Here is a 22,454-nt window from a genome sequence, read left to right on the forward strand (position 1 = left end):
AGCCTGTGTATAACAGGATGTGCATTTACAAGAGCTCATGCTCAGTTTTGGGACAGACACATGTGAAGTGATAAAACATCATCACCGAGTGAGTCAATTCAAAGAACATTTTAATGATGTGCACTGTCAGCTGGTTCATGGTTTATTTTGTAGTTTAAAGCTTGAAAAAGAGAAACAATGTGTTATAGCTTTAAATATATATGTTAAAAAGAAGAAAATGTGGATGAGGATGTGTGATACTTTACTAACCCCCCCAAATGTTTTTGTAATCAGGCAAAAATCACACCTTTGTGACAGTTTTTAGCTTTATGTAAATGATGAGGGCATACTTGGACTAAGTGCACACAGAGACAAGGTTTCTTTACATTTTTTCTTATCTTACTCGGTCCACTTGAGGCCACTGGGGAAGTGTTGAGCTGAGGACTATGGCTGTGAGAATGGATGGACTGACAGAGTAAGGGGAGGAAAAGGGGGAAGGAGAACTGCTTGGAAAGGAGAGGAGGGAGAGGAGGGTCTAGAGGTTTAGGGGATGAGAGGGGAAAAAAAGGGAGGAGGGGAATACCACCCACTAAGCCAGTTGTGGAGAGGTTCTGGGGGTTGGACTGCCCACAGGAAACAGTTGTGGCTCCATCCCAGGCCTCACACCAAGCAGCCCTGGGCCACCCAGTCATCAACAGACAGACCTACCAAATGGCCTGGATGCTCAACCGACAGGGATTTGTTTATTTTTCGTCCTTTGGTGGTGGTGGGGAAATTGTTCAGCGCAAGCTGTTTATTAGAGCTTTGATTTGTCATGTGTCAGCGTTCGCTCGTGGAGAATGTGTATACATAAGTCTAGCTTGTGTATAGTTAGGAGGTTTGAAAATTGAGAGGGTGTGGGCACGTAGTGGGGAGGCTAAGGGGTGAAAAAGAAAAGAGAAAAAAATGGGAAGCCTCCCACACTGAAGGCAAGGCTGAACTGCATTATGGGTCATTCTCCAGCTGTCCCTGATTGTTGATGTCACGGAGGACTGAAATGTTGTGCCTGGTTTGCAGTGAGTGTGAGAAGAGAGGCAACGTGTGGATAAACACTGGATTCTTGTGGTCGCAAGCATGAAATGCAATAGGCCAATTAGATCAGCTTTTAGCACATTTGGGGATGACTGTGGAATGATCAGGGATGTGTTCACGGACTGGAATATCTATAAATGTAATATTAAAAGAGGCCTGTTTGGTTTCAGTGATGTCATGATAATGCCCCTACCCTATTAAAAATAGCCTCCCACTGAAAAAAGCTGCAATTATATTTGTTTGCAGCATTTTTATTATATTTTGTACGGATGTGCCAAATCAATAGTCCAATATCGGCATGGCTGCCATTGGACTATGGAAAACAGGACTAAAGTCTGTACTTGTAATGTCTCTAAATTTGTTGTTTAGGTTTCATTGGTAATATTCCTATGATCTAAAAAGTATTTCAAAATTTAAAATAAAATCTTGCACAGAACAGTGTTTTATGTGATCTACATGTAAACAGTTGTTAGCCTGTTCATGTTAAGATAACAAAATCACTGTGTCATAGTGCAATGTTGTATTGCTGAAAGTCTAATTACTCCATAATGTGGCAAATGTGAATTCTGAGAAATGCATCGGTCTGTTTTCTGTCATTATTTTTAATGTCACATCTCATAGTGATCTGTAGCGAGTTAAACTCTAGGCTGCACTGCTACATTTGAAGCGAGTGGGAGTAGTCTGGACTTTCTACCAAATAAGTAGATACAGTCCTGTCAAAACTAACTACACTCCTACTCTTTCCAAAGGAATTATGAGGGTAAGTAACAGCCAGGTGCTGCCAATCAAATGCATGTGTCGTTAATTAAGCATCTGCAAGTGTGACCAAACTATGAAAATAGGGGTTTTGGTACTTTGCTGGTCTGGAGCATTCAGGTGTGTGTTAACACAATGTTATAATCTTCCCAAGAGCGGACATCTCAGGAAATTCATCCCAAGGTCAAGGTCATGCAATGCTCACAGAAACTGCAAAAAATCCAAAAGCTACATTTCAGACTTTACAGTCCTCCGTTAGGATGTTAAATGTTAAACTGCGATTAGAAAAATACTGAACAAATAAGGTTTGTCTGGAAGATTTGAAAGGGGAAAGTCTATTCTCTCTAAAAAGAACACAGCAACACGACTTTCCCAAAGTTGCATCTCAACAAACCACAAGAGTTGTGGAACAATGTCTGTTGGACAGAAAAGACCAAAGTGGTGATTTTTGGTCATAATGCACACTGAAAACCAAACACAGCATATCAGGACAAACATCTCACAACAATTGCAATGCACAGTGATGGAGGGGTGATGAGTAAGGCTTGGTTTGCAGCCACAGGACTAGGGCAGTCACTAAGTTGATCACGACCTCCTCTGTATTCTAGAGTCAAATGTGAAGCAATGACAAGCTAAAGGTTTGCCAAAATTACAGCATACAGCAGGACAATGATCCCAAACACAGCACCAAATCTACACGAGAATAGCAGAAAAAGAAAAGAACAAATGTGTTGCAATGACCCAGTCAAAGTCCAGATCTCAGCCTGATTAACTGATTAAGTGTGTAAGAAATGCCTGGGGGGGGGGAAATGAACCAAAACAATGTTGTAAATCAAAGGGCTACAACTGATATGTGAGACAGATAAAGTCATGCAGAAATATATTGCTAAAACCATTGCTGGTTGTATAATGATTTTATATCATGTTTATTTTCAGTTTCAGTTAAGGTTTAGAAAATAAAATTTAGTTGAGTTCAGGATAAATATCAGTGACGAGTATTTGGTAACTTTAACTTTAATTCTTAGATTTGCACAACTGTAGCGGTTCTTCCTAACTTGTCCGATGAGTGGCAGTGTAACATCAATTTAAATACCACCTATAAATCCGCAGAAGAAGAACGCCGGACTCTATGAAATGACGAAGACCAATCAGATTCTTAAATACTCGGAAATAACGCCAGTTTAAATTCTGGGCGCTGTTGAGTTTGGTACGGGTGAAAGGTAAGTGTGATTTTTATCTTGAAAGAAACTAAAAACAAACAAATGGAAACAACTGACGGTTTGGTTTTATCAAACTTTACGTTTCCATGAAAAGGCGGCATATTTTCACAGCGACGACAGCACAACTGGTAGAGAATGAGTTGGATACTTAATACGCTAACGTTACCTTCATTATTTTCAGCTTTTTAAGAAGGCGCTATCATGGAGAACAGTCTGTCCCGACTTCTCGTTGGACTCTCTGTCCAGATCAGCCGCAGTGATGGTGAGCTCATGTTGCATTAAATCCGTTCGTATTATGTGTTTTTGTACTTCCCGTGTGCGGTGAGTTTAACTCAGGCATGCTTTTTTATGTACGTGAACTAGGTCGAGTCCATTCGGCCACCGTGAAATCCGTTGACAAGTCCACAGTTATGGTTGAGTGGCATGAGAGGAACATGTGCCGTGGAAAGGGGGTCAGTAATGTCGTAACTGAGGTGATATCAACCAAGTATACATTAACATATCCTATATGCTGAGTCTGCTTCTTCTTCTGTGTTTTAGATTGATCTAAGTGAGTTATGTATACTCAATCCAGAGGTTTTGGACCCTATAAATTCAATCACAAGCTCAACTCCTGACCCACCGACTCGTGTTCCAGAAAAGGTAAGTGCTAGCCTACATTGTTTTTTCTCATAATTTATTACATTAACCTTGCTGTCAGTCACCAGATGACAGCAAGGTTAGATGATCCTGCTTCCTTGTGTAGCCTCTCCTGTGACATTAAGTTGACCCTTATTTCAGGTAAGGGTGCATGTGAGTTGAATTTGAATGTTCAGTAGAAGCCTTATGCTGTATGAGGTGTAATCCAAAAGGAACTCAACTGTAGTTGTAAATGAACACTTCCTGTGAGCAAACCTGAAGCAATGCTCTACTCCACACGTTGATGACCTTAAGACAGTGGATTAATTCAAATTGAGCATTTTTGTTTGTTTTATAAGTGATAAACGCCAGATGATTTTTAAATACATCATCTGGATTTAAAAATCTCCCCCTGCTTTTATACTGTTTGATGTAACTACATACAGAATGATCTTCTAATAACTTATATTACACATAAGTACACGGTGCTTCTTATGAGGGAGTTAAGTGGCTGACTGGACTGAGCATTATACAGTTTTCTTTCTGTTTTTATTCTGTAGAAATACGAGGGTCGACTGCGCTCCTCTAGGATTCCTGCACCTGCCTCCTGTATGTAAATATTGATTCTCTGTGTGTGTCAGGTGTAAATGTTAAGTACTCTTGCCTAATGGCTTCTTTCCTTCCAAAAGCTTCTACTACGGCAGTCACAAGAACTGAAGAGTCAGGTCGGCACGGCGTGCATGTTTTTTGTTAAAGCAAATCTGTCCTGTTTTGGTTATGGGTGCAAGGGCGAGGAGTGACAGTCCCACAAGAGCTGACCTCTGCTCCCAGATTTTAGATGTACATTAGATTAATAATAACGCACAAGGGATGCAAATCAAACACACTTAGGTGTTGGGTGATTGTATATGCATATGCAGCAATGGGTTTTTTTTGGGGTTTTTTTTGTTTGTTTTGGGGGGGGGGGGGGTTGTTTTTTTTGTCTCTTCGTCCTTAAATTCTGCCTGTTGAGAAATAAGATCGTGCTATAAAAAGGACCGCTGATTGTTATCACTGGTTGATCAGTTCATTGGAGAATAAACAGTGCATGTACAGTGGCCTCTAAGTCCTTTTTTTAGGACTTAGAACCATTTTAATGACCAGCACATTAGTGTTTTCATATCTTTGTTATTCACTTAAAACACACTTTTCTACCACTGTGGATGTCTAATTTGGTTGTTCTGTTTTTAGAAAAATAAGTGGTGAATTTACTGTTGGTGTCACTTGTGTTTTGCCACACAGCCTCATACAGCTTTTTTTTTTTTCTTCTTCTCCTTCTCCTCCTCCTCCTTCTCCTCCATTATACCAGTAGTGGCTGTCTTAATCCAGATCAATAATGCTGGTAATAATCAGTCTGAATTGCATAAACGCATATTTCAGCAGTTTGACTTGGTTTTGTGTCACTTTCAGTTGCTACTCGGTCCCAGGCTCGGCAGACGTGTATGTTTCAGGCTCCAGGTTCTGTTCAAGGACCAGTCTCAGCTATAGAATCCTTTTCAGCTAACCCAGAAACCACACATCCCGAGCCCCCACCATCACCAGTCCTCAAAAACTCTGGTTGGTTGTGATTTACTTATTCATTTAAAACAGAAAACAAAAAGATTTTTTAAAATGCATAACGCATTTTAAAAAATCATAACAGAGCCACATCCGTTTCATTTAACAACATGTTGTTGTTGGTGACCATGCCATATTCATTTGGTTATCTGCAGGGTACAAAGTCATATCATGTACCTGTTAAAATGTATTTGAATAAGTTTCTGAGTACTTTAAATGTATGAAGAAATATTTTGGTCTTTTCCTTCTGTTAAATCTGAATTATATTTGTTTTTTTGTCATCTAGTAATTCCGAATCAGCAGCGTAAAAAGAATGATACACAACCAGCGACTTTGCAGCCTTTTGTTCCTGAGGCCATAAAGCAAAATGATGAACCTGAGAAAATGCCTCCTCCATCCACAGTTAAAGGTATGTAACCTTACCATTTTATTGGTATTAGGTGTTAACATCTCATTTATTTATTTATTTCAGTGTGTGTGTGTATATTCAGTGTGTATATTGTTTGTTTGGTTTTTCACGTTTCAGGCAGGAGGAAATCTGTGGCTCCCGTGGAGTTGAACAAAGGCAATAAAAGGCTCTCTTGTGTTGTAAAGCCCCCAGATATGCAAACCAAGAGGGGAAAGGTGAAAGATTTCTTCAACCATTTTTATTATTATTATTATTATTTTTTTATGTAAATTGTTTTAAACATGAGCAAAACTACTCCTCATTTTGTTACAGTACCTTTTGTTTGCTTGTCTTTATAGTTTCTGGAAGGTTCCCGGCCCAACCAGAAGTTCTTTGAGATGATTCAGGATTTCAGAGCGACTTTGGAAATCACACCCTTATCAACTACTGAAACGGTAGGTTTGAACATGGACTTACAATGTTCCATCCAGAAAGTTTTATTGTAGCTTTGCAAACTGTAGCACAGTCATTTCTCTGCACATCTCTTGCCTTTTTTTAAGATTGAGCCCCAAAGGATTTGTGTGTGTGTTCGCAAGCGGCCCTTTAACAAGCAGGGTAGGTCAGGAATAATTTGTAGATTCTCTATTCTATCATCTGAATATAAAGGAGTAATTGAGGGAGAGAAAACAGTTGCCATGTTTATACACTAACTCCGATACTCTTGTGTATTGTAGAGATTAATAAAAAGGAGATTGATGTGGTGTCTGTACCTGGGAAAGGTGCGTTACTGGTCCATGAGCCAAAACACAAGGTGGACCTCACCAAGTACTTGGACAATCAAGTCTTCCACTTTGACTACTCCTTTGATGAGACCGCCACCAATGAACTTGTCTACAAGTAACTACCTAATTTTTCCTTTAAGCCAACAGTGGCTCTGATTGTACATTTTCTAACTTAGCTTTTTCAACTGGGACATTAACCAGTACAATGGAGACTCGATGTATACTTTTATACATGCTGTAATTTTCCTGTTAATGTTATGATGACTAAAATTCTGATTTTCCTTTTAGGTTCACAGCTAAACCTCTAGTCCAGTCCATTTTTGAAGGTGGTATGGCAACATGTTTTGCCTATGGCCAGACAGGAAGTGGTAAGACTCATGTAAGTCTCCACTTGATCTAAGATTTTGAGGGTTTTTTGTTTTGTTTTTTTTTTTGTTTTTTTTTTGGGGGGGGGGTTGAAGCACAATTTTGCAAATGTGGAATTTATTCAAAGTCTTTATTTGTTTTTAAGACAATGGGAGGTGATTTCACAGGAAAGCAGCAGAACAGTGCTAAAGGCATCTACGCATTAGCAGGTAGGACCTTAAATGAAACAACTGGATTTTGTACAAAAAACAGACTTTGTCATAATTTGAGTCTATTCACTTCTAGCCCAGGATGTTTTTGCCTACCTCCACCACAGGAGGTATGCTAATTTGGATCTCTCTGCCTACGTCAGCTTCTTTGAGATTTACAACGGCAAGGTAGGAAGACGTGAAGGGAACACCCTTCACTCAGAAGATATCTATTGAATCCACGTGTTCAATTAATCCATATAGCAAACTAGACCTTTATTTATTTTTATTTAGGTGTATGACCTGCTGCATAAGAAGGCCAAGCTGCGTGTTTTGGAAGATGAACGACAACAGGTTCAGGTGGTCGGCCTCGAAGAGGTCTATGTGACCTCAGCAGAGGAGGTCATCAAGATGATACAGATTGGCAGTTCATGCAGGTAGTTTAGTATCAAGAATGTGTTTGATGTTTCCTTGTGCATTTTTCTTTGTGGCTGAAAGGGCACAAAAACGTATTAATTACCCATTAGTGTACCGTAGGTAGGCAAACTCTAAGTTAGAATCTCACTGTCTTTTCCAGAACGTCGGGCCAAACCTCAGCCAATGCCAACTCATCCCGCTCTCATGCAATCCTTCAAATTGTTCTTCGGCGCAATGACCGTGCTACCACGCTGCACGGCAAGTTTTCACTGATCGATTTGGCTGGCAATGAGCGTGGTACAGATGTCAGCAGCAATGACCGGAGTACTTTAGTTGAGACTGCCGAGATCAACCGCAGCCTTCTGGCTCTCAAGGTAAGCGATGGCTGATTAAAAGGCAGAAGTACTCTGTTTTCTCTCCATTAAATATGTATGCACAGCAACTCAAAACGCTGTTGTTTCCTCTCTTGTATCCTGTAGGAGTGTATCCGTTCACTGGGAAAGAACAGTGATCACATTCCTTTCCGAATGAGCACTTTGACCAAAGTCCTCAGGGATTCTTTCATTGGAGAGAAGTCCAGGACCTGCATGGTATGTTACCACACCAAATTTGACTTCCTCTCAGCATTGGATATTTTGAAATCCACATCAAATAAAATTTTTTCTTTGTTTCACAGATTGCTATGGTGTCTCCAGGTATGACCTCATGTGAATATACAATGAACACATTGCGCTATGCTGACAGGTATGTATTTAGCATATGAAGCTCTGAATCTGTGGGCTTGTTTTTTTTTTTTCTAATGGGAATTCTCAGTCGCCTTATTGTATGATGAAGCTTGAAACATTTTCTGCAGAGTGAAGGAACTTAATGGCAATTCCAAAGCCAGTGAAGCACCTAAGACACAGGAGCCAATGAATAGCTCCTCAGAAGAGGTAAGCTTGCACAGCATGAATCCAGTTATAACCTGTGTGGAAGTTTCTCAGATTTAACTTGTCACTCTTTTTGTGATGTAGGAATCAGTTTTGGATACCGGTGTGTATGATGCCATATCTCAGGTGGCTGAGCTGGAGGAGAAAGTTTATTCAGAGCTCAAGGTAGAGTTTTCCTAACTTTGTATGTTTTTTCCCAGGATTCAAGTTACAATGTCATTTTATTTTTTTAAATTAGTAATTTCGCCTATTTTTTATTTTTTTCTACTCAGAGGGGAGGTGACCTCGTACAAGAAATGGGCCAAATCTCATACAACATCGAGGAAGGACTCCCCAATCTGGTTGATCATTCCAAAAAGTTATTGGGTTTGTACCAACCAAAATATTGCTTGATTTGTTTTGTTAATGTAATGTACTAAATCTGCTTGCTCATTACACAAAACTTTACCCCTTCTAACACAGCTCCAGCCTTTTTTCTTTTGTTTGTTTTTTTGTTTTAAATAAAGGTGTAGACTCTGTCTTAAAATTCTATTCTTTTTAATGGCCACCAGGGGGCAATACCTAGGGCTTGTAAAAAGAATTTTGTTACTATAGAAAGAAAAACCGTTTCCAAATGTGACCTCTCTAAACACTTTCCTGCTGTATTTAGTCATTATTTTCAGGGTGAGATTGGGAGAAAAATGCATAGATGCCAAACAGTCATCTTGTTTTGTCAAAATTAAATGTATAGCCTGACAAAGGATTAAGAAAGGATTTACTTTGGTGTGCTTTACATTCATTTGTTTCATCCACAGAGACAGTGATGGCTTTGCAGTCTGCTGTGGATCAGGAGCGATCAGCGAGGCTGAATCACTAAATCAAGCAGAAAACCTTCTCTTCTGAGTAACGAGCTGTTTTATTAGTAAATTGTGTTTTGTTCTTACTATATTTGTTTCATTGTATTAACTTCTGTGTATTCAATAAAATGTTTTTGAACACTATTCATTAAATATGTGATTTTATATTTTAGGCAGACAGCTCATTTCTAGTGCAGAATTGGATACATGTACATTAAAAAATCGAGACAAGTTTTGGAGGGCTCATTCTTGATGGAATTGGTCATTGAAGTTGTCTATGCACCTCATTAAATAAATTATACCACCACTAAGAATGCAGTATGATTTCTTTTCTGCATCATAGGTGAACATAGTTCACCTCTTTCAAAACTATGATTCAGATTTGAAATTTCAACAGAATTGATTTATTCTTGGTCAGATGTGGCTCTGTATAAATAATTATAAATAATTGAATGACTAAGTTGATGGTTTCTGGGGTTTTTTTGTTTGTTGTTTTTGTTTTTTGTAAAAGCAAATAGCTGCTATAGAATATTTTGCTTCTATTTGACTTGGCCCCTGTGAGGGAAGGCTAACTTAAAATCAATATAACATTTTGATGGCCCCTATCCTATAATGAGACTTTGATCTCAAAAGGGGGAATGATGGTGCACAATGACTCCATGAATTTTGCCAGTGTAAGTGTTGCTCCATATGGCCTTAGTAGGTATCCAATCAGCTGCAACACTATTATCAAAACACCCACTAAGGAAATATCCCATCTTTAACCTCCTAGGACCTGGCATCCACATATGTGGACATCACATTTTGGGTTATTTAGACCAAAATACTCAATTTTGCTTTACAGGGGCCTGATTTCCACTTACAAGGTTATATACTGCTACTGTTCTATCAAAATTTTAAACGAATATCCTCATATGGGGCTCTTATTTTTCTTAAAAATAAGGTAAAGAAAATGTGGTAATTCTTTGGTTTTACGTTCATTGGGCCCCAATATGCCCAAATATCAAAGAGAAATTAAAAATGCATGCCGTAGAAGAGTTCGGGTCTTAGGAGGTTAAGATGGGGTGATCCATGTTGTTATATTTTATTAGCCCAAAGGCTCTGTCAATCAGTTGAACTGCCAGAGCGGGAGGTGGTGCTAAAGATGAAACCAGTACTAGTTAAAACCTGCGATTGGATGAAGAGGAAAAGGAGGGACCAACCAGAAGCGAAATGTACAGATTAACCTGCCTGCGTACGACGGGTTAAGGAAGAGACCGTCGAAGAGGATAGCCATGAAGTGGATACGGTTCTCGCTCCTGGTTTTGGGGGTGTTTTCCCTGTGCTGTGCCACGGCTGGTGACAGCAGCGGCATAAAGAAAATGAAGATGCAGTTTGCCACTGGACCTCTTCTCAGGTTTCAAATCTGGTAAGCAAATGAGCCAAAAAACTGGCGAGTCATTGCACGCTAGCCCCCGGCTAACAGTGTCGCAGGCCTAAAATAAACGCTCGCCGATAGGAGGTTAATTTACCGGATGTTTGTTAGGAAATAACAACGCTCCGGGTTGTTCAAACTGAATAAATAAACAGTTGTCAAAAGCTCTACTGAAATCATTTTCTGGAAGTCGATAATTTTTTGCACTTTTTTCGTAAACATTTGGTGGAAAACATGGCTTCCACTTCCGCTGTTAAACCTTTAATAAACCGTCTACTGTGTGTAGGTTATGTTAATGTGTTATCATTGTTACGCTACGACGACAGGATTTTTTTCCCCCCAGATTACAGTAAAATAACTGGTCTGCAGTTATTGTTGGTAAATTTAACATATTGTTTTCGCTGATAGACTTGGAGATTTTAGGCAAATTAGTCCACTAACTATTCTAAATATTAACCTGACCAGGAGGCGGTGTGCTAACCTGAAAACTCTCACTTTGTTTGACGTTTGTGTACGAGGAAAGTATTTTTTTAAGGCCACGTTTGCAATGTAAATAAGCTAGTCACTAAAGCAAACACAGCCCACAAAGGTGAACATGCAGCTTTCATGTATGATAACGCGCTGCTGCCAAGTCACATATAAAACTTTTGAGTAAATGATCAACAGAGAAGTTTAAAATTCAAATCTTCGTGCTAAATCATCAACGTAACCTTTGTTAGCCTGTCCTGTTTTGACTTTAGACTGTGCTCGGCTTTCTAGCAGTGTCCTTGTTTCCCCCCACAGCATTTCCTGAGGATACAAGCGGGTGTTTGAGGAGTACACGCAGGCCTTGTACCAGCGGTACCCAGACATCCGCATTGAAGGGGAGAACTATCTTCCTGTTCCCATGTATCGGTAAGCGAGAGCGAAAGATTGCCTGCCTTGTTACAAGTGGATTACGTCGAGCCTTATTAAAGTGGGCTGAAAGCTCCCTGGGATTAGCCGTGATTTGTCTAAGGAAGTGAAATTCTCAAGCACGAACATATCTGGCCATGGATTGGTGTCTGGTAGTTTTGGTAGACACTGCTTAAACTGCTGTCCTTTTTAAAGATGTTTTGATCCAGTGTCCTAAAATCACTCCAATGAAGAAAATGTCTACAAATCAAATCGAAATGTCAGCAATAGATAAATTGTTAGATGAACTGGGCTAATTTTACTCCAGCTTACTTCATTTTGCATTCCCAAGTTTTAAAGATGTTAAATGGGTACTCTCCGCAGGAAATCCAAACAACTGTGATGCATTCCTTAATTGCTTAAATTTTCAGGCCATGGGGCTGAAGTTGCATACCTTCCTTGGTGTATACAGTACAGGCATGGATGTGATGGTTTCAGCTAAAGTATTTAAATGTAAATTAAGTGGAATGTCATACTATTTTAGTGTTTTAGTTTTATTTGTCACATTTTAAGTTAATGCAGGGTCAGCATTACAGATAAATTTGTTTCACAAGATATAACAGGTCAAAAAGCTACAGACATAGAAGTTTAAAAACTATAAAGATTTTAAAAAAAAAAAGAAACAAAAGAAAGAAACAACATAAATGAAGTCAGAAATCTTCTGAAATGTAAATGGGTGGGTGGGGACATGCACTTTTTTTTCCTTCAGTTTTTAAAAATGTATAGCTTTGTTATGGTGTAGGATTATATGACATACGTAATGGTCTATTAGGTATTAGTTAATAGTAATGTAGCCTTAACTTGGGAGGGTAATGAAAAATCTGTTCCAAATGACCAAATCCACCACTTCCCATATTTCTTATAGCCCTTTTCCACTCGTACCTACTAAGATTAGCTCGCCATGGCTCAACTCATTTTCAAGGACTTTCCATTGGGTTGTAGTACCAAGTACTTTGGTACCTAAGCCCCTTTTCCATTAGTACCTACTGGCCATGGATTACCACACCTAGACTTGGATCAACTGGTTTTCTATTACAAAGCAGTGGTACCTAACACACGTGACTGTCGTCATAGCTAGGGATGGGTATCGAAAACCGGTTCTTGTTGAGAACCGGTTCCCACTGTTTAAATTCCTTGGAGTTGTTTGCCATTTTTTTTAAACGATTCCCTTATCGATTCCAGTCGCCCCGAATGACGTCACCACGTTGCGGAGCGTCATTTACCTGGCAGGAAACATGGCGGCTCAAACGCTCAAAAGTTTGATTATACTTTATGAGAACAGATGACAACAGGGCAACTTGCAATACTTGCAAAGTAGACATTTCATTTAAGGGAGGAAACACTACGAATATGGAAAAGCTCACAAAACACGCGATAACCTTAAATGAATGTCGTGTTTTTAATTCCGCTTCGGACCCAGCAGCAGCGGTAACGTTTGCACGTCCTCTCCCGTTAATGTGGCAGGTAAATAATCAACTAACAGTGCATATTATGTTAGCGCGATCTGCCTTATTACAAAACCTGCCATTACTGCGCATTTAGGTGATCATGATGAGAGAGACAGACAGACAGTCTGGCTCAGATGCTGGCAGTTCTCGCTGCAGTCTACCGTTAACATCTCCTTTCAGGCCAGGATAGACGAATGTCACAGAGCAGTGGCTAAGATTGTGGTAAAAGGCTTGCACCCATTTGCCACAGCAGATGGTAAGTGAATGTGTTTAATTGTAGGCAGGAACATTACTGGATATTCTTGTGTAATTGCTACAGAATAATTTGTTATACTTTGTTATTGCTACAGAAGAATATTTATTTTATTATTTTACTTTTTTTTTTTTTACTTTTTTTTTTATGTCCTGGGGACCCTGTGACACCCCATTGAAGAGCCGTAGGCTGGATCTCTTAAGATGTCACTGTTGGGTTTGTAAGGCCATGTTACTCCTAAATTTTTATCTTGTTCAAAGAGAAGATATAAAAAGTTCTAAGCTATTCGACCTTAGTGTTCTCCTTTTTTTTTTTTTTTTAAAAAGAATCGAATCGTTAAACAGAATCGAAAATGGAATCGAAATCGTGAAAATCTTATCAATACCCATCCCTAGTCATAGCACCACGTCTGAGCATCCCACGATGTGAACGCTAGACTCTGGAAACACAGCGTTGTTTTTGTAGCAGTTTCTCTCATTTCCAGATTTTGATTTTTGTGAACGAGATAAGTGATGCTACTGACCAGCCAATCGGTGGCATGCAGTCTGATGATGTCACATTTTAGTACCTGCTCGGATCGCTTAGACCCCTGGTCAAGTATTTACTAAAAAAAAGTACCAGGCACTATGACAGGCGTAAATGCATAGTAACTAAAACCAGCATATTAATGATCAAGGAACTGACCTAACAGCCCATTATTCAATCAGTGGGCTGGTTTCAGTTATAATGCAATGCAATGCACTGTTTATAAGGTTGGGGAAACCTGCAGTCAGCTGAGACTGAAGAAGTCACTTGGATGAGTGATGAAATGTTTCTCCCACTGAAAACACTACATCCAGATGAACAGAATCAACTTTTTGGGATTTACTTACCTGGATGATTGAGACTTGCATCAGAACATTAGGTATTTAGCTAAACCAACAAGTCCATCTGTACAACAATCAGCACTGTGACTTATGATAATAAAGTTCAAAAGAGAACTTATAAATAACACATGAAATCTTTCTCATTGTATTCTAGCTGCTATGGAACAGTTTCTTTGTGTTTACCGTTTTAGATGGACTATAACTTGGTTTCTGAATAATTAGTCTGTGGCATTTTGAGGAATCATTGCCTGGAGAATTGGATTGTATTTGTATTACATGTGAGATGTATTTGTGTAGCAGTCCCAGGTGTTGTAGTTAAGGTGTGGTGTTACTGAGACTCTTAGGTATTTTTCTGGGCTTCTAATGAATACACACGAGAAAAGCTGTGCAAAAGAAATGGAGATGGTATCAAGCCCCCTCAGAGTCTTTAACCATTGTTTTCAATGTCTCACAATGTAAAACTAAAGATTTTGGAGAGATTTTACTTCAGTAACAAGCTCTGTCTGCTTTATGCTATCACGTATAAGAGCTGTATTCAAATCCATATCTAAACATATTTTTGTTTTGTTTCCACAGACACGTTGCTTCCTTCCTGTCTGTTTTCAAACTGCTGGTGATTGGGCTGATTATCATCGGCAGGGACCCATTCGCTCTCTTTGGTATGCAAGCCCCCGGAATGTGGGAATGGGGCCAAGGAAATAAGGTAAGGTTTCCTGGAATCAAAACTGTGTCCTTATGGGAACGTTTTTACTGTAGTGTTTTTATGTGTAACAGCGTGTTAGACGGCAGACTCCGGCTTTTCAGTAGATGGAGCTGCACGTTGTTTTGGCAAGTTATTGCAGATAGCACAGGCGTGGGTAGCATGTAGAAATGAAGAAAGGTGGGCTCTAGTTTCCGTTTACTTACAGGCTGCCAAGTACAACTAAAACCCGCAGGATTTCATTAGCTCTTCATTTGGTGGCTTCTGGTTGTTTTGTTAAGTATTGTTTGGCTTGGATTTGTTATCCCCAGGGTTAGAGACCTGGCAAATCCCAAAAGCCTTCCTGCAATAATGGTCGTTCTTGCATTTTAACAGAAGGCTGAAAAAGATTAAAAACTATTTTTGTGCCATTGAAACCCAAGCGCATAACAGCAACTCTTGCCTTTAAATACACAATAAAGACTTATTCATTTTGGTTTGGGCTGGTTTTGCTAGTGAATTTGTTCTTTTAAAATTGCTTCTAAGCCACATATGTTTGATAACAAAGACTATCTTAAGTTTTTCTTCCACTGAGTATGTGTTTGATTTTAAAGCTGCTTTTGGTATATGCATGGAATCCTTTCGCATGATATTTAACATGAATCTAGACTGCTATCACTAAATCAGCTGGCTTGAGAGCAGAAATCTGGTTTTAATGACTGTGCCAGGCCCTGTCATTTGTTGTTGTGTAATCCTACTGCACTGTAATCTCATCAGCCAATATGGGGAGAGCTGCTCAAGAGTGTGCGTCAAAAACAGGCATGCACAACTCTGTCAGTCCCTGTCATGCGAACTGCAGACGGGTAACAAATAAAACAAAACTTAGACCTGCAGTAAAGTCTTAACGGCATAACTGCAGGAGCCCATATGTTACTTGGATTTAAAATGTATTTATTTTGAGAAATAGCCATATACTTCACAATGTTAACATATTGGCAAGTGTTACTCCACTGAGAGTGACTACTGAATTGCACTAACGCAGCGGTCCCCAACCCTCGGACCGGTGCCGGTCCGTGAGTCGTTTGGTACCGGGCCGCGAGAGTTGAGGCTCAGGTGTGAAATGTATGGTTTTCAGGATTTTTATCGGTTTTCAGCGTCATTTTGTTATCGTTTTTATCATTAACTCGGTTTTCCTGGATGTTTTCACGTGTGTTATGAATAAATCTTCTTTTTTTTTTCGGTACCGGTACTAGTTTTATTTTGTTGTAGTTATCCGCGACACCTTAAAGGCCGGTCCGTGAAAATATTGTCGGGCATAAACCGGTCCGTGGCGCAAAAAAAGGTTGGGGACCGCTACACTAACGGATGGCATGAACGTCATATTTTAAAGCAGCTACATGCTAACCTGTTACTACACTTTTATCCTGTGGGGTTTTTGTTCTAATTTCTGCTCACTGAACATTGCAGACTCTGTTTAAATAAAAGAAATCTTTCCTCTCCATCAGATTTATGCCTGCATGATGGTGTTCTTCCTCAGCAACATGATTGAAAACCAGTTAATGTCAACAGGAGCGTTTGAAATCACATTAAATGGTGAGTGTTATTCTAGCACGTACTTAGTGCCCAGTGGATTTGACTTTATTTCATTTTTCTTGCAATAACATTCATAAACTTGAGATGATGGAACAAAATCTAGCCCACAAATTAAAATGAAAATATTCTTTTATAGATGTACCAGTGTGGTCCAAATTGGAGTCAGGTCACCTGCCCTCCATGCAGCAGCTTGTGCAAATCCTGGATAATGAAATGAAGATGAACGTTCACATGAACGCAAGGCACCACCACCATTCATAACCTTACTGTTCAATTCCTAGCTGAAGCTAAAAGCCCATCCATGTAAGTACAGTCGTGTGACAAAGACTTTTTTTGTTTGTTTGTTTTGGAGTCACTTCTACTAAAGTGAAGGTTTATGCTTTTTAATTTGGCCTGCTCCTTTCTCTGCCCTTCTAGGTCTGAGGTGGGTTTCTCACTGGGCTGTGAGGTGATGTTTATGAACGTCTGCGCTGAAGGCAGGAACACTGCTAGCACAGACTGGATGTCCCCATCACTCTTCACTGCGCCCCTTAGAGATGACCCGCCCCTGACGCCAGAGTGGGATCCATGGCAACAGTGCTGGCCATTTTGTCATTTTCTTGTACTATTCATACTACTACAGAGTTCATCCAGGTGATATTAGTGAGCCCATAAGGAGAGAGTTAACATTGGTTCTTGTAGTCTTTAACTATTTGAATATAATTTGATCTCTGTGGGGAAAAAAAGAAACTATGTGTCATTTGTACCACTGAGCCAAATGTAGAAATTTGTTTATCAAGTAGTTTACCGTGTAGAAATTTGCAGCACTTAAAAGTCTGTCATCACTGTTGTGAAAATAACATTGGGAACCTGTTGGTATGATTTCTGAATTTTTATATTTACAAACCTTGGAGGAAACTAAGAAGATTAATAAAACATATTGTTAACTATTTAACTCTGAAACTGCGGTGTGGTGTTGAGTTGACATACTAACGCATCTGTTGTCATCAGGCTTATAATTTACTGTGGGTATACTATGCAATGGTATGAAATATCTGGAGTAACAACCTGATTATCTAATCTTTGGGAAGCTCTACACTGATTTTATATTACAAGGCAAAAGAGAGGAGAAATTAAAAAACAAAAAAAAACAACTACAAGACCAGCCTAAAAGAAATAAAGTGGTTAATGTGCAACAGATGACTTTATTTAGACAAGGAGTAATGAAAGTCATTTATTGGGTTAATTGTATAATACCTTTACTTGATATTCTCTTTGTGAAACTGGGCTCCATTTAAATTGAATTTAAAATAAAGGTAAGTCTGGCCTTAAAAATGAGAAAATACTGATTCAGCCAAGCATGCTATAAGGATTATCTCTATATATCGACATGCTGGCACTCAGGTGCTAGTACATAAAATGGTTGTTTTTTTTTGTTGTTTTTTGTTTTTTTTTTCCTTTCGTTTTCTGGTAACTAAAGTCAAAAAAATGAGACATGCAAAATGTTTTTCCAGCTTTGCTTTTTTTTTTTTTTTTTTTTTCCAGTCACTGTCATCATGTTCCAATATTACATATACATCAACAATCCTGAAGGCACTTGAGGATGAAGGCTTTGTCACTGTCATTCATCATTACATCATCACTGACTTTCAGGAGCCTTTGAGCAGTAACCTGTAAGTGATGGGCTGGTGTAGTCTTAAGTTTTTGGGGATGTAAGGGCGTCGTCAGGTACTGGTGAAGATGCTGAATTGCTGCGTGGATCCTGATTTTGGCTGCCAATGCCAGCAGCTCGTCTTTAGAGAGCGATGAACCTGAAGTATGCACGTATTCACCCTAATCAAAGATTTTTCACGTTAATGAAGCACTTTAGCATTTGTTACAGTCATTTTGCAAATCATTTAAACCCTCTGTGTAGTTAAATGTTAAAATATTTGCTTTCATAAAGAAAGACATCAGAAAACTGGTAGTAATGCATACCCATATCCAAACTTTTAGACTTATTCCAGTGTCATACTCAAAATGAACATATTTTCCAATTTTTGTTTTTCCATTTTAGCCCTTATGTTTTGTCATATGTTTAATTCTATAAAATAGCCAGTTCACAATGTGCAGACTAGTTGCACAGTGCTTCAGTCTTACCTGAGCGCAGCAGGTACCCACACTGAACTTAGCCTGTTGCCTGCCTGCCAAGAAGGAAACAAACACTTGTTTGTTCCCCAGGACTCGAACTCCAACAGTTTTGTTGAGGGACAGAAAGATGGGCTGCAGGGGTGTGGGAGTACCCCAGCTCCACTTACAAGTTACATTGCCTGCATTGTTTAAGCATCGGCCACCAGACATGTTCAAGGACAGCCTGCAATGCGAGTACAGAAAAAATACATGCATATAAATGGACTGTAGCTCATTGCCATTATGTATTTATGCTCACCTGTGCAAATTTTAAATATCACATTTACACCCCATAGACAAAAACATTTTTTGACAGCAACCTCTATGACAACAACTATAGGGCTAATAATATAATTTAAAGAGGCAATATTTAATAAATGGTAAATATTAAAAAAAAAAAAATGCTATCTACCATATGTTTCCATTGGTGTGATAGCATGTCGCTCTGCCATCAGACTGGAATATAGCTCTGATTTGTTGATTAGGGGCACTGACGTCGTCATACACTATACAAACTCTTCCATTGTGTTCAGTGACGACGATAAGTACAGCCAAGAGGCCAGAGGGATAACTGTAACCAAGCTGGTAAGGACAGGAACACTGACTATAGAGGATATTCAATTCAACTGGAATTCACTGGATTTCTTTAATGTTTAAATTGTGCATTTTTAAATCACTTCCGCAAAGTCTCATGATCAATCTGATCAAATCTGAGAGGATACAAGACCTGAGCAGAGCCACCAGGGAACATGGTAAGGAATGTGATGCCACTGGAATAAAATTTCTGTAAAACTCCAGACCCCACCTGTGAATACAGATAAAGTTCAAAAGAAGAAATTATCATGTCTAGAAATTCTATTTTGCACACAATAACATGGACTTTTGAAAAATTATTTTTAAAAAACAATTATTATTCTTATAACCTAATAGTGTGGAGTTTGAAAGAAGTGGGAGGGTTGCTTTATTGCAAATTTACCTCTACATTCAAGTTCTCTTTCAATGTCTAAACTCGTCAGCCTCTGCAGGGTCATTTTGATTGTCTTTTGGCCTTTTTACCCAGCTTTACTAGTTTACGATACTAAAACTGAGTAGTTTCTCTTTATAAATAATAATACTATTTAGCGTAATAATAAAGTCTTGCATTTGTGAAGGTTTTGGGTTCAATGTATTATGTAGACACAGTGTGACCACATGGGGGCATTGTATTAGTGTGTAATGCAGCTGTCTGAGGCCTCTATTCAAACATAAATGAAACCTCTGTGTTGGAAAAACGTCATATATTTACAATATAATAAGACAAAACAAGCTCTGTGGGTCATGAAAAATAGAAGTAATATTAATTTGCATGTTACCTGATGATTACATATGCCAAACTGAACTGGTTTCCAATCATAAAAAGGGAGCAACACCTCCTCCTCTTCCATTTTTAAGCATTTTTCACTTGTGCTACTGCAATACGTTGTCCCCTTTCCTGGAGCATGTGAGAGTCTTAACCTGAAGACCCCTGGTGCAGAGAAAGCTAAACAATAGCAAAATAGACTGCGTTAGTTTCACAGAGCTTTATAAAATCAAGATGCAGTTACCTGTCTGTCTGTCTGTCTGTTTATTATGACTGTATGCAAAAGTTTCAGGCTTCCAGTGTGAATGTTGCTAACTACTCACAGGTCTTCCCTGCAAGCAGATTAACTGGGTAACCACCATAGATTGTAGATTCTCTTGATTGTATTCTATGAAAAAATACAAAATAAGTGCTACTCATATTAATTTTGCACATTATTTGAGTCATATTTCTGTTCCTACTTTCATTCTGTTTACAGGCATTTTCATGCAAAATCATACAAAAGTGTACCTAGGTTTTCTCAGAAAGCCTTTCATAAACTTGTGGTAAGCTTCACTCTCTCTGGATTTGTGATACAGAATTTCCATCTGGTCTTTTGAAGTTAGATTACCAAAGGTTAGGTTAGATCGCTCCTCAAACAAAAGTCTCTGCTTCACCAGGATTTGACATAGCTGCTGCCGCTGAGCACAACAGAAGTGGGTCTGTGATGGACACAGAGGAGGGGGTAAGGAGGTCATGTAGTACAATAGGTGAATTTAGGGATTTTGACTTGACCATTTACAATCTGCCTCACCTCAGGATTATGTACCCATGTTAGAACAAGTAGAGGATGAGCCTTTTCCCCACAGTACTCACATTGTGCTGGGTATTCTGTCTGGGACTGAATAACATTTTTTTTTTATCAGAGTAACATTATCTGTAACACCTTGCTTCCTTCCTTAAAAAGTAAGGAGATATTTGACTTTTAATTTATTATTACCCTTTGGGGAAAAGTTGTTAAATTCATCCTGTGATTGTCAGACTCACGATTGTACCTCAGAACTCCCGCAGCTCTGATACAATAGGTGGGTGGGTCACTGACAGGTTTTGGGCAACTGCATCGCATCCTCTTACCAGACAAAGAGAAAAAATGACAAATAAAAGGAAACATTCAATGATTTTAGAAAGAGTGAGATATTAATCCATATAATAATATCAAGATTATTATATGACCATGTGAAACCAATCAAGGTCTTATATGGTCGTCTGGAACATGGAGTAGATCACGAGCTAATGTAGCAGTGCCATTTAATGAAACACAGAAGTCTGAATAAGAGAACTGTTAACAGTGTTGGTATGTATTTATAAATATACACTCACTGGCCACTTCATTAGGTATTCCTGTTCAACCGCTTACATCTAACCAGCCAATGTGGATGTGGTCAAGATAACCTGCTGAAGTTCAAACTGAACAATAGAATGGTTATAAAGGGTGATTTAGTCCAGTAGAGGGCCTTTGGGATGTGGTGCAATCAGGGATTCAGCTGACAAATCTGCAGCAACTGTGTGATGCTATCATATCAACATGGACCAAATTATCCGAGGAATGATTCCAGCACCTTGTTGTCTCTGTGCCAAGAAGAGTCAAGGCAGTTTTGAAGCCAAAAGAAGATCCACCAATCTAATAAAGTGACCAGTCAATGTACATGTAGGAGATATTTTAGTACTTTGAACAGACTTGCAGGAAAAGCTGGACTTCATCTTTTTGTCTTGACTGTGTTTAGTGTCTTTATCCCAAGATAAAACAATCCATCCTCAGCTCAATGAGCAGTCTCATGTGCTACCAGGAATCAAAACTTATTCCTAGCACATACACACCCAAGTATAATACGTCTAATATATTTTTTACATATATAAAAGCAGTCATCATTTAAGGAGGGAAAAAAGACAGATAAAGCTGACAGTTGGTGAAAACAAACACCTCTATACATAGTCTATGAAGATATGAAGATAAGCTGAAGACAGCACGACAATAAAACACCACGTACTTGCCGCAGTGGTAGTCAAGTATTGAGCGATTCTTTAGACTAGCCGGTGTTGTTAGTAACCATGGAGATGAAATAGCTGTATGGCAATGTGTAAACATAACAGCAGACCTCATCTGTGTTGCTGTCTGACTGGTTATGCTAACATTCATAAGCGTTCTGACATAAATTTCTAATAAACAGTAAAATCTATGGTAAGACCCCGGATTTTAAAAAAGCCAAAACCTTTCCACAATTATTGTAATGTGTAAATATGGTAATCTAGTGTTTGCAAAGGATTTGGAGGCAGGGAATAATCCCACCTCAGTGGTTCATTTAACAGCCTTTCTGCAGCTTCACCAGCAGGTGGAGCTTTGGTGGTTGCCATGGCATCGTAGATGTTCAAATTCTCGATATTTTCTAAGCACGTAAGAGGTTGATCCCCAGTTTTCATTGGTCAGCTTGGAAACTGCAGCTGAAACTCGCTTCCGTGACCGAAATTGTTTTTGCGCCTTCCATTTATGAGTAGCAGAGGTTTCTGAACACATGCAATACTATTTTTAGATGGGACAGCGGTTGTGCATTTATTTTTTTTTAGTTTACCTCATAAATTATTACTGTGTGTCTTAATT

At 39.0% G+C, this 22,454-nt stretch overlaps 3 protein-coding genes across 4 annotated transcripts; 2 read left to right on the plus strand and 1 right to left on the minus strand.

The window, feature by feature from the left end:
* The first annotated feature begins 2,914 nt into the window (after window positions 1-2,914).
* On the plus strand, window positions 2,915-9,290 carry kif2c (kinesin family member 2C). Of its 2 annotated transcripts, XM_014412260.4 has the most exons (23): window positions 2,915-3,026; window positions 3,208-3,288; window positions 3,390-3,478; window positions 3,567-3,668; window positions 4,205-4,253; window positions 4,334-4,369; window positions 5,094-5,240; window positions 5,527-5,649; window positions 5,767-5,864; window positions 5,988-6,083; window positions 6,189-6,243; window positions 6,363-6,525; window positions 6,699-6,789; window positions 6,922-6,985; window positions 7,062-7,153; window positions 7,259-7,401; window positions 7,542-7,755; window positions 7,861-7,971; window positions 8,058-8,125; window positions 8,235-8,313; window positions 8,395-8,475; window positions 8,583-8,676; window positions 9,105-9,290. In XM_014412260.4, exons 2-23 carry the CDS (start codon window positions 3,228-3,230, stop codon window positions 9,164-9,166), a joined length of 2,118 nt encoding a protein of 705 aa, XP_014267746.2. In that variant the 5' UTR covers window positions 2,915-3,026; window positions 3,208-3,227; the 3' UTR covers window positions 9,167-9,290. The 2 variants fall into 2 exon arrangements, with proteins under 2 accessions (XP_014267746.2, XP_014267748.2); XM_014412262.4 differs by lacking the exon at window positions 4,334-4,369.
* A 1,072-nt stretch (window positions 9,291-10,362) lies between these two features.
* Window positions 10,363-17,274, plus strand: selenot1a (selenoprotein T, 1a). The gene is made up of 6 exons (XM_004542644.5): window positions 10,363-10,554; window positions 11,344-11,454; window positions 14,637-14,763; window positions 16,245-16,332; window positions 16,469-16,635; window positions 16,750-17,274. Exons 1-5 carry the CDS (start codon window positions 10,421-10,423, stop codon window positions 16,591-16,593), a joined length of 585 nt encoding a protein of 194 aa, XP_004542701.2. The 5' UTR covers window positions 10,363-10,420; the 3' UTR covers window positions 16,594-16,635; window positions 16,750-17,274.
* Window positions 17,275-17,805: 531 nt separating this feature from the next.
* Window positions 17,806-20,884, minus strand: LOC101474262 (glutamate-rich protein 6). The gene is made up of 9 exons (XM_012916678.4): window positions 20,854-20,884; window positions 20,613-20,699; window positions 20,330-20,520; window positions 20,143-20,207; window positions 19,833-19,999; window positions 19,203-19,285; window positions 18,893-19,051; window positions 18,451-18,664; window positions 17,806-18,144 (listed from the first exon to the last, which is right to left on the minus strand). Exons 3-9 carry the CDS (start codon window positions 20,404-20,406, stop codon window positions 17,890-17,892), a joined length of 1,020 nt encoding a protein of 339 aa, XP_012772132.1. The 5' UTR covers window positions 20,407-20,520; window positions 20,613-20,699; window positions 20,854-20,884; the 3' UTR covers window positions 17,806-17,889.
* Window positions 20,885-22,454: the final 1,570 nt, after the last annotated feature.

Source organism: Maylandia zebra, linkage group LG18 (genome assembly GCF_041146795.1).
Source record: "Maylandia zebra isolate NMK-2024a linkage group LG18, Mzebra_GT3a, whole genome shotgun sequence".
NCBI classification, from domain to species: Eukaryota; Metazoa; Chordata; class Actinopteri; order Cichliformes; family Cichlidae; genus Maylandia; species Maylandia zebra.

What these genes read in the sequence shown, in the direction of transcription:
- LOC101474262 (XM_012916678.4), bottom strand. Translation starts at nt 20,406, where the DNA reads ATGGAAATTCTGTATCACAAATCCAGAGAGAGTGAAGCTTACCACAAG. An exon ending in GGCTTTCTGAGAAAACCTAG is followed by an intron (nt 20,208 to 20,329) that starts GTACACTTTTGT and finishes ATTTTTTCATAG; the next exon opens with AATACAATCAAGAGAATCTA. An exon ending in TGGGTACCTGCTGCGCTCAG is followed by an intron (nt 18,145 to 18,450) that starts GTAAGACTGAAG and finishes ATCTTTGATTAG; the next exon opens with GGTGAATACGTGCATACTTC.
- kif2c (XM_014412260.4), top strand. Translation starts at nt 3,228, where the DNA reads ATGGAGAACAGTCTGTCCCGACTTCTCGTTGGACTCTCTGTCCAGATC. An exon ending in CCAGATCAGCCGCAGTGATG is followed by an intron (nt 3,289 to 3,389) that starts GTGAGCTCATGT and finishes TACGTGAACTAG; the next exon opens with GTCGAGTCCATTCGGCCACC. An exon ending in CCTTATCAACTACTGAAACG is followed by an intron (nt 6,084 to 6,188) that starts GTAGGTTTGAAC and finishes CCTTTTTTTAAG; the next exon opens with ATTGAGCCCCAAAGGATTTG.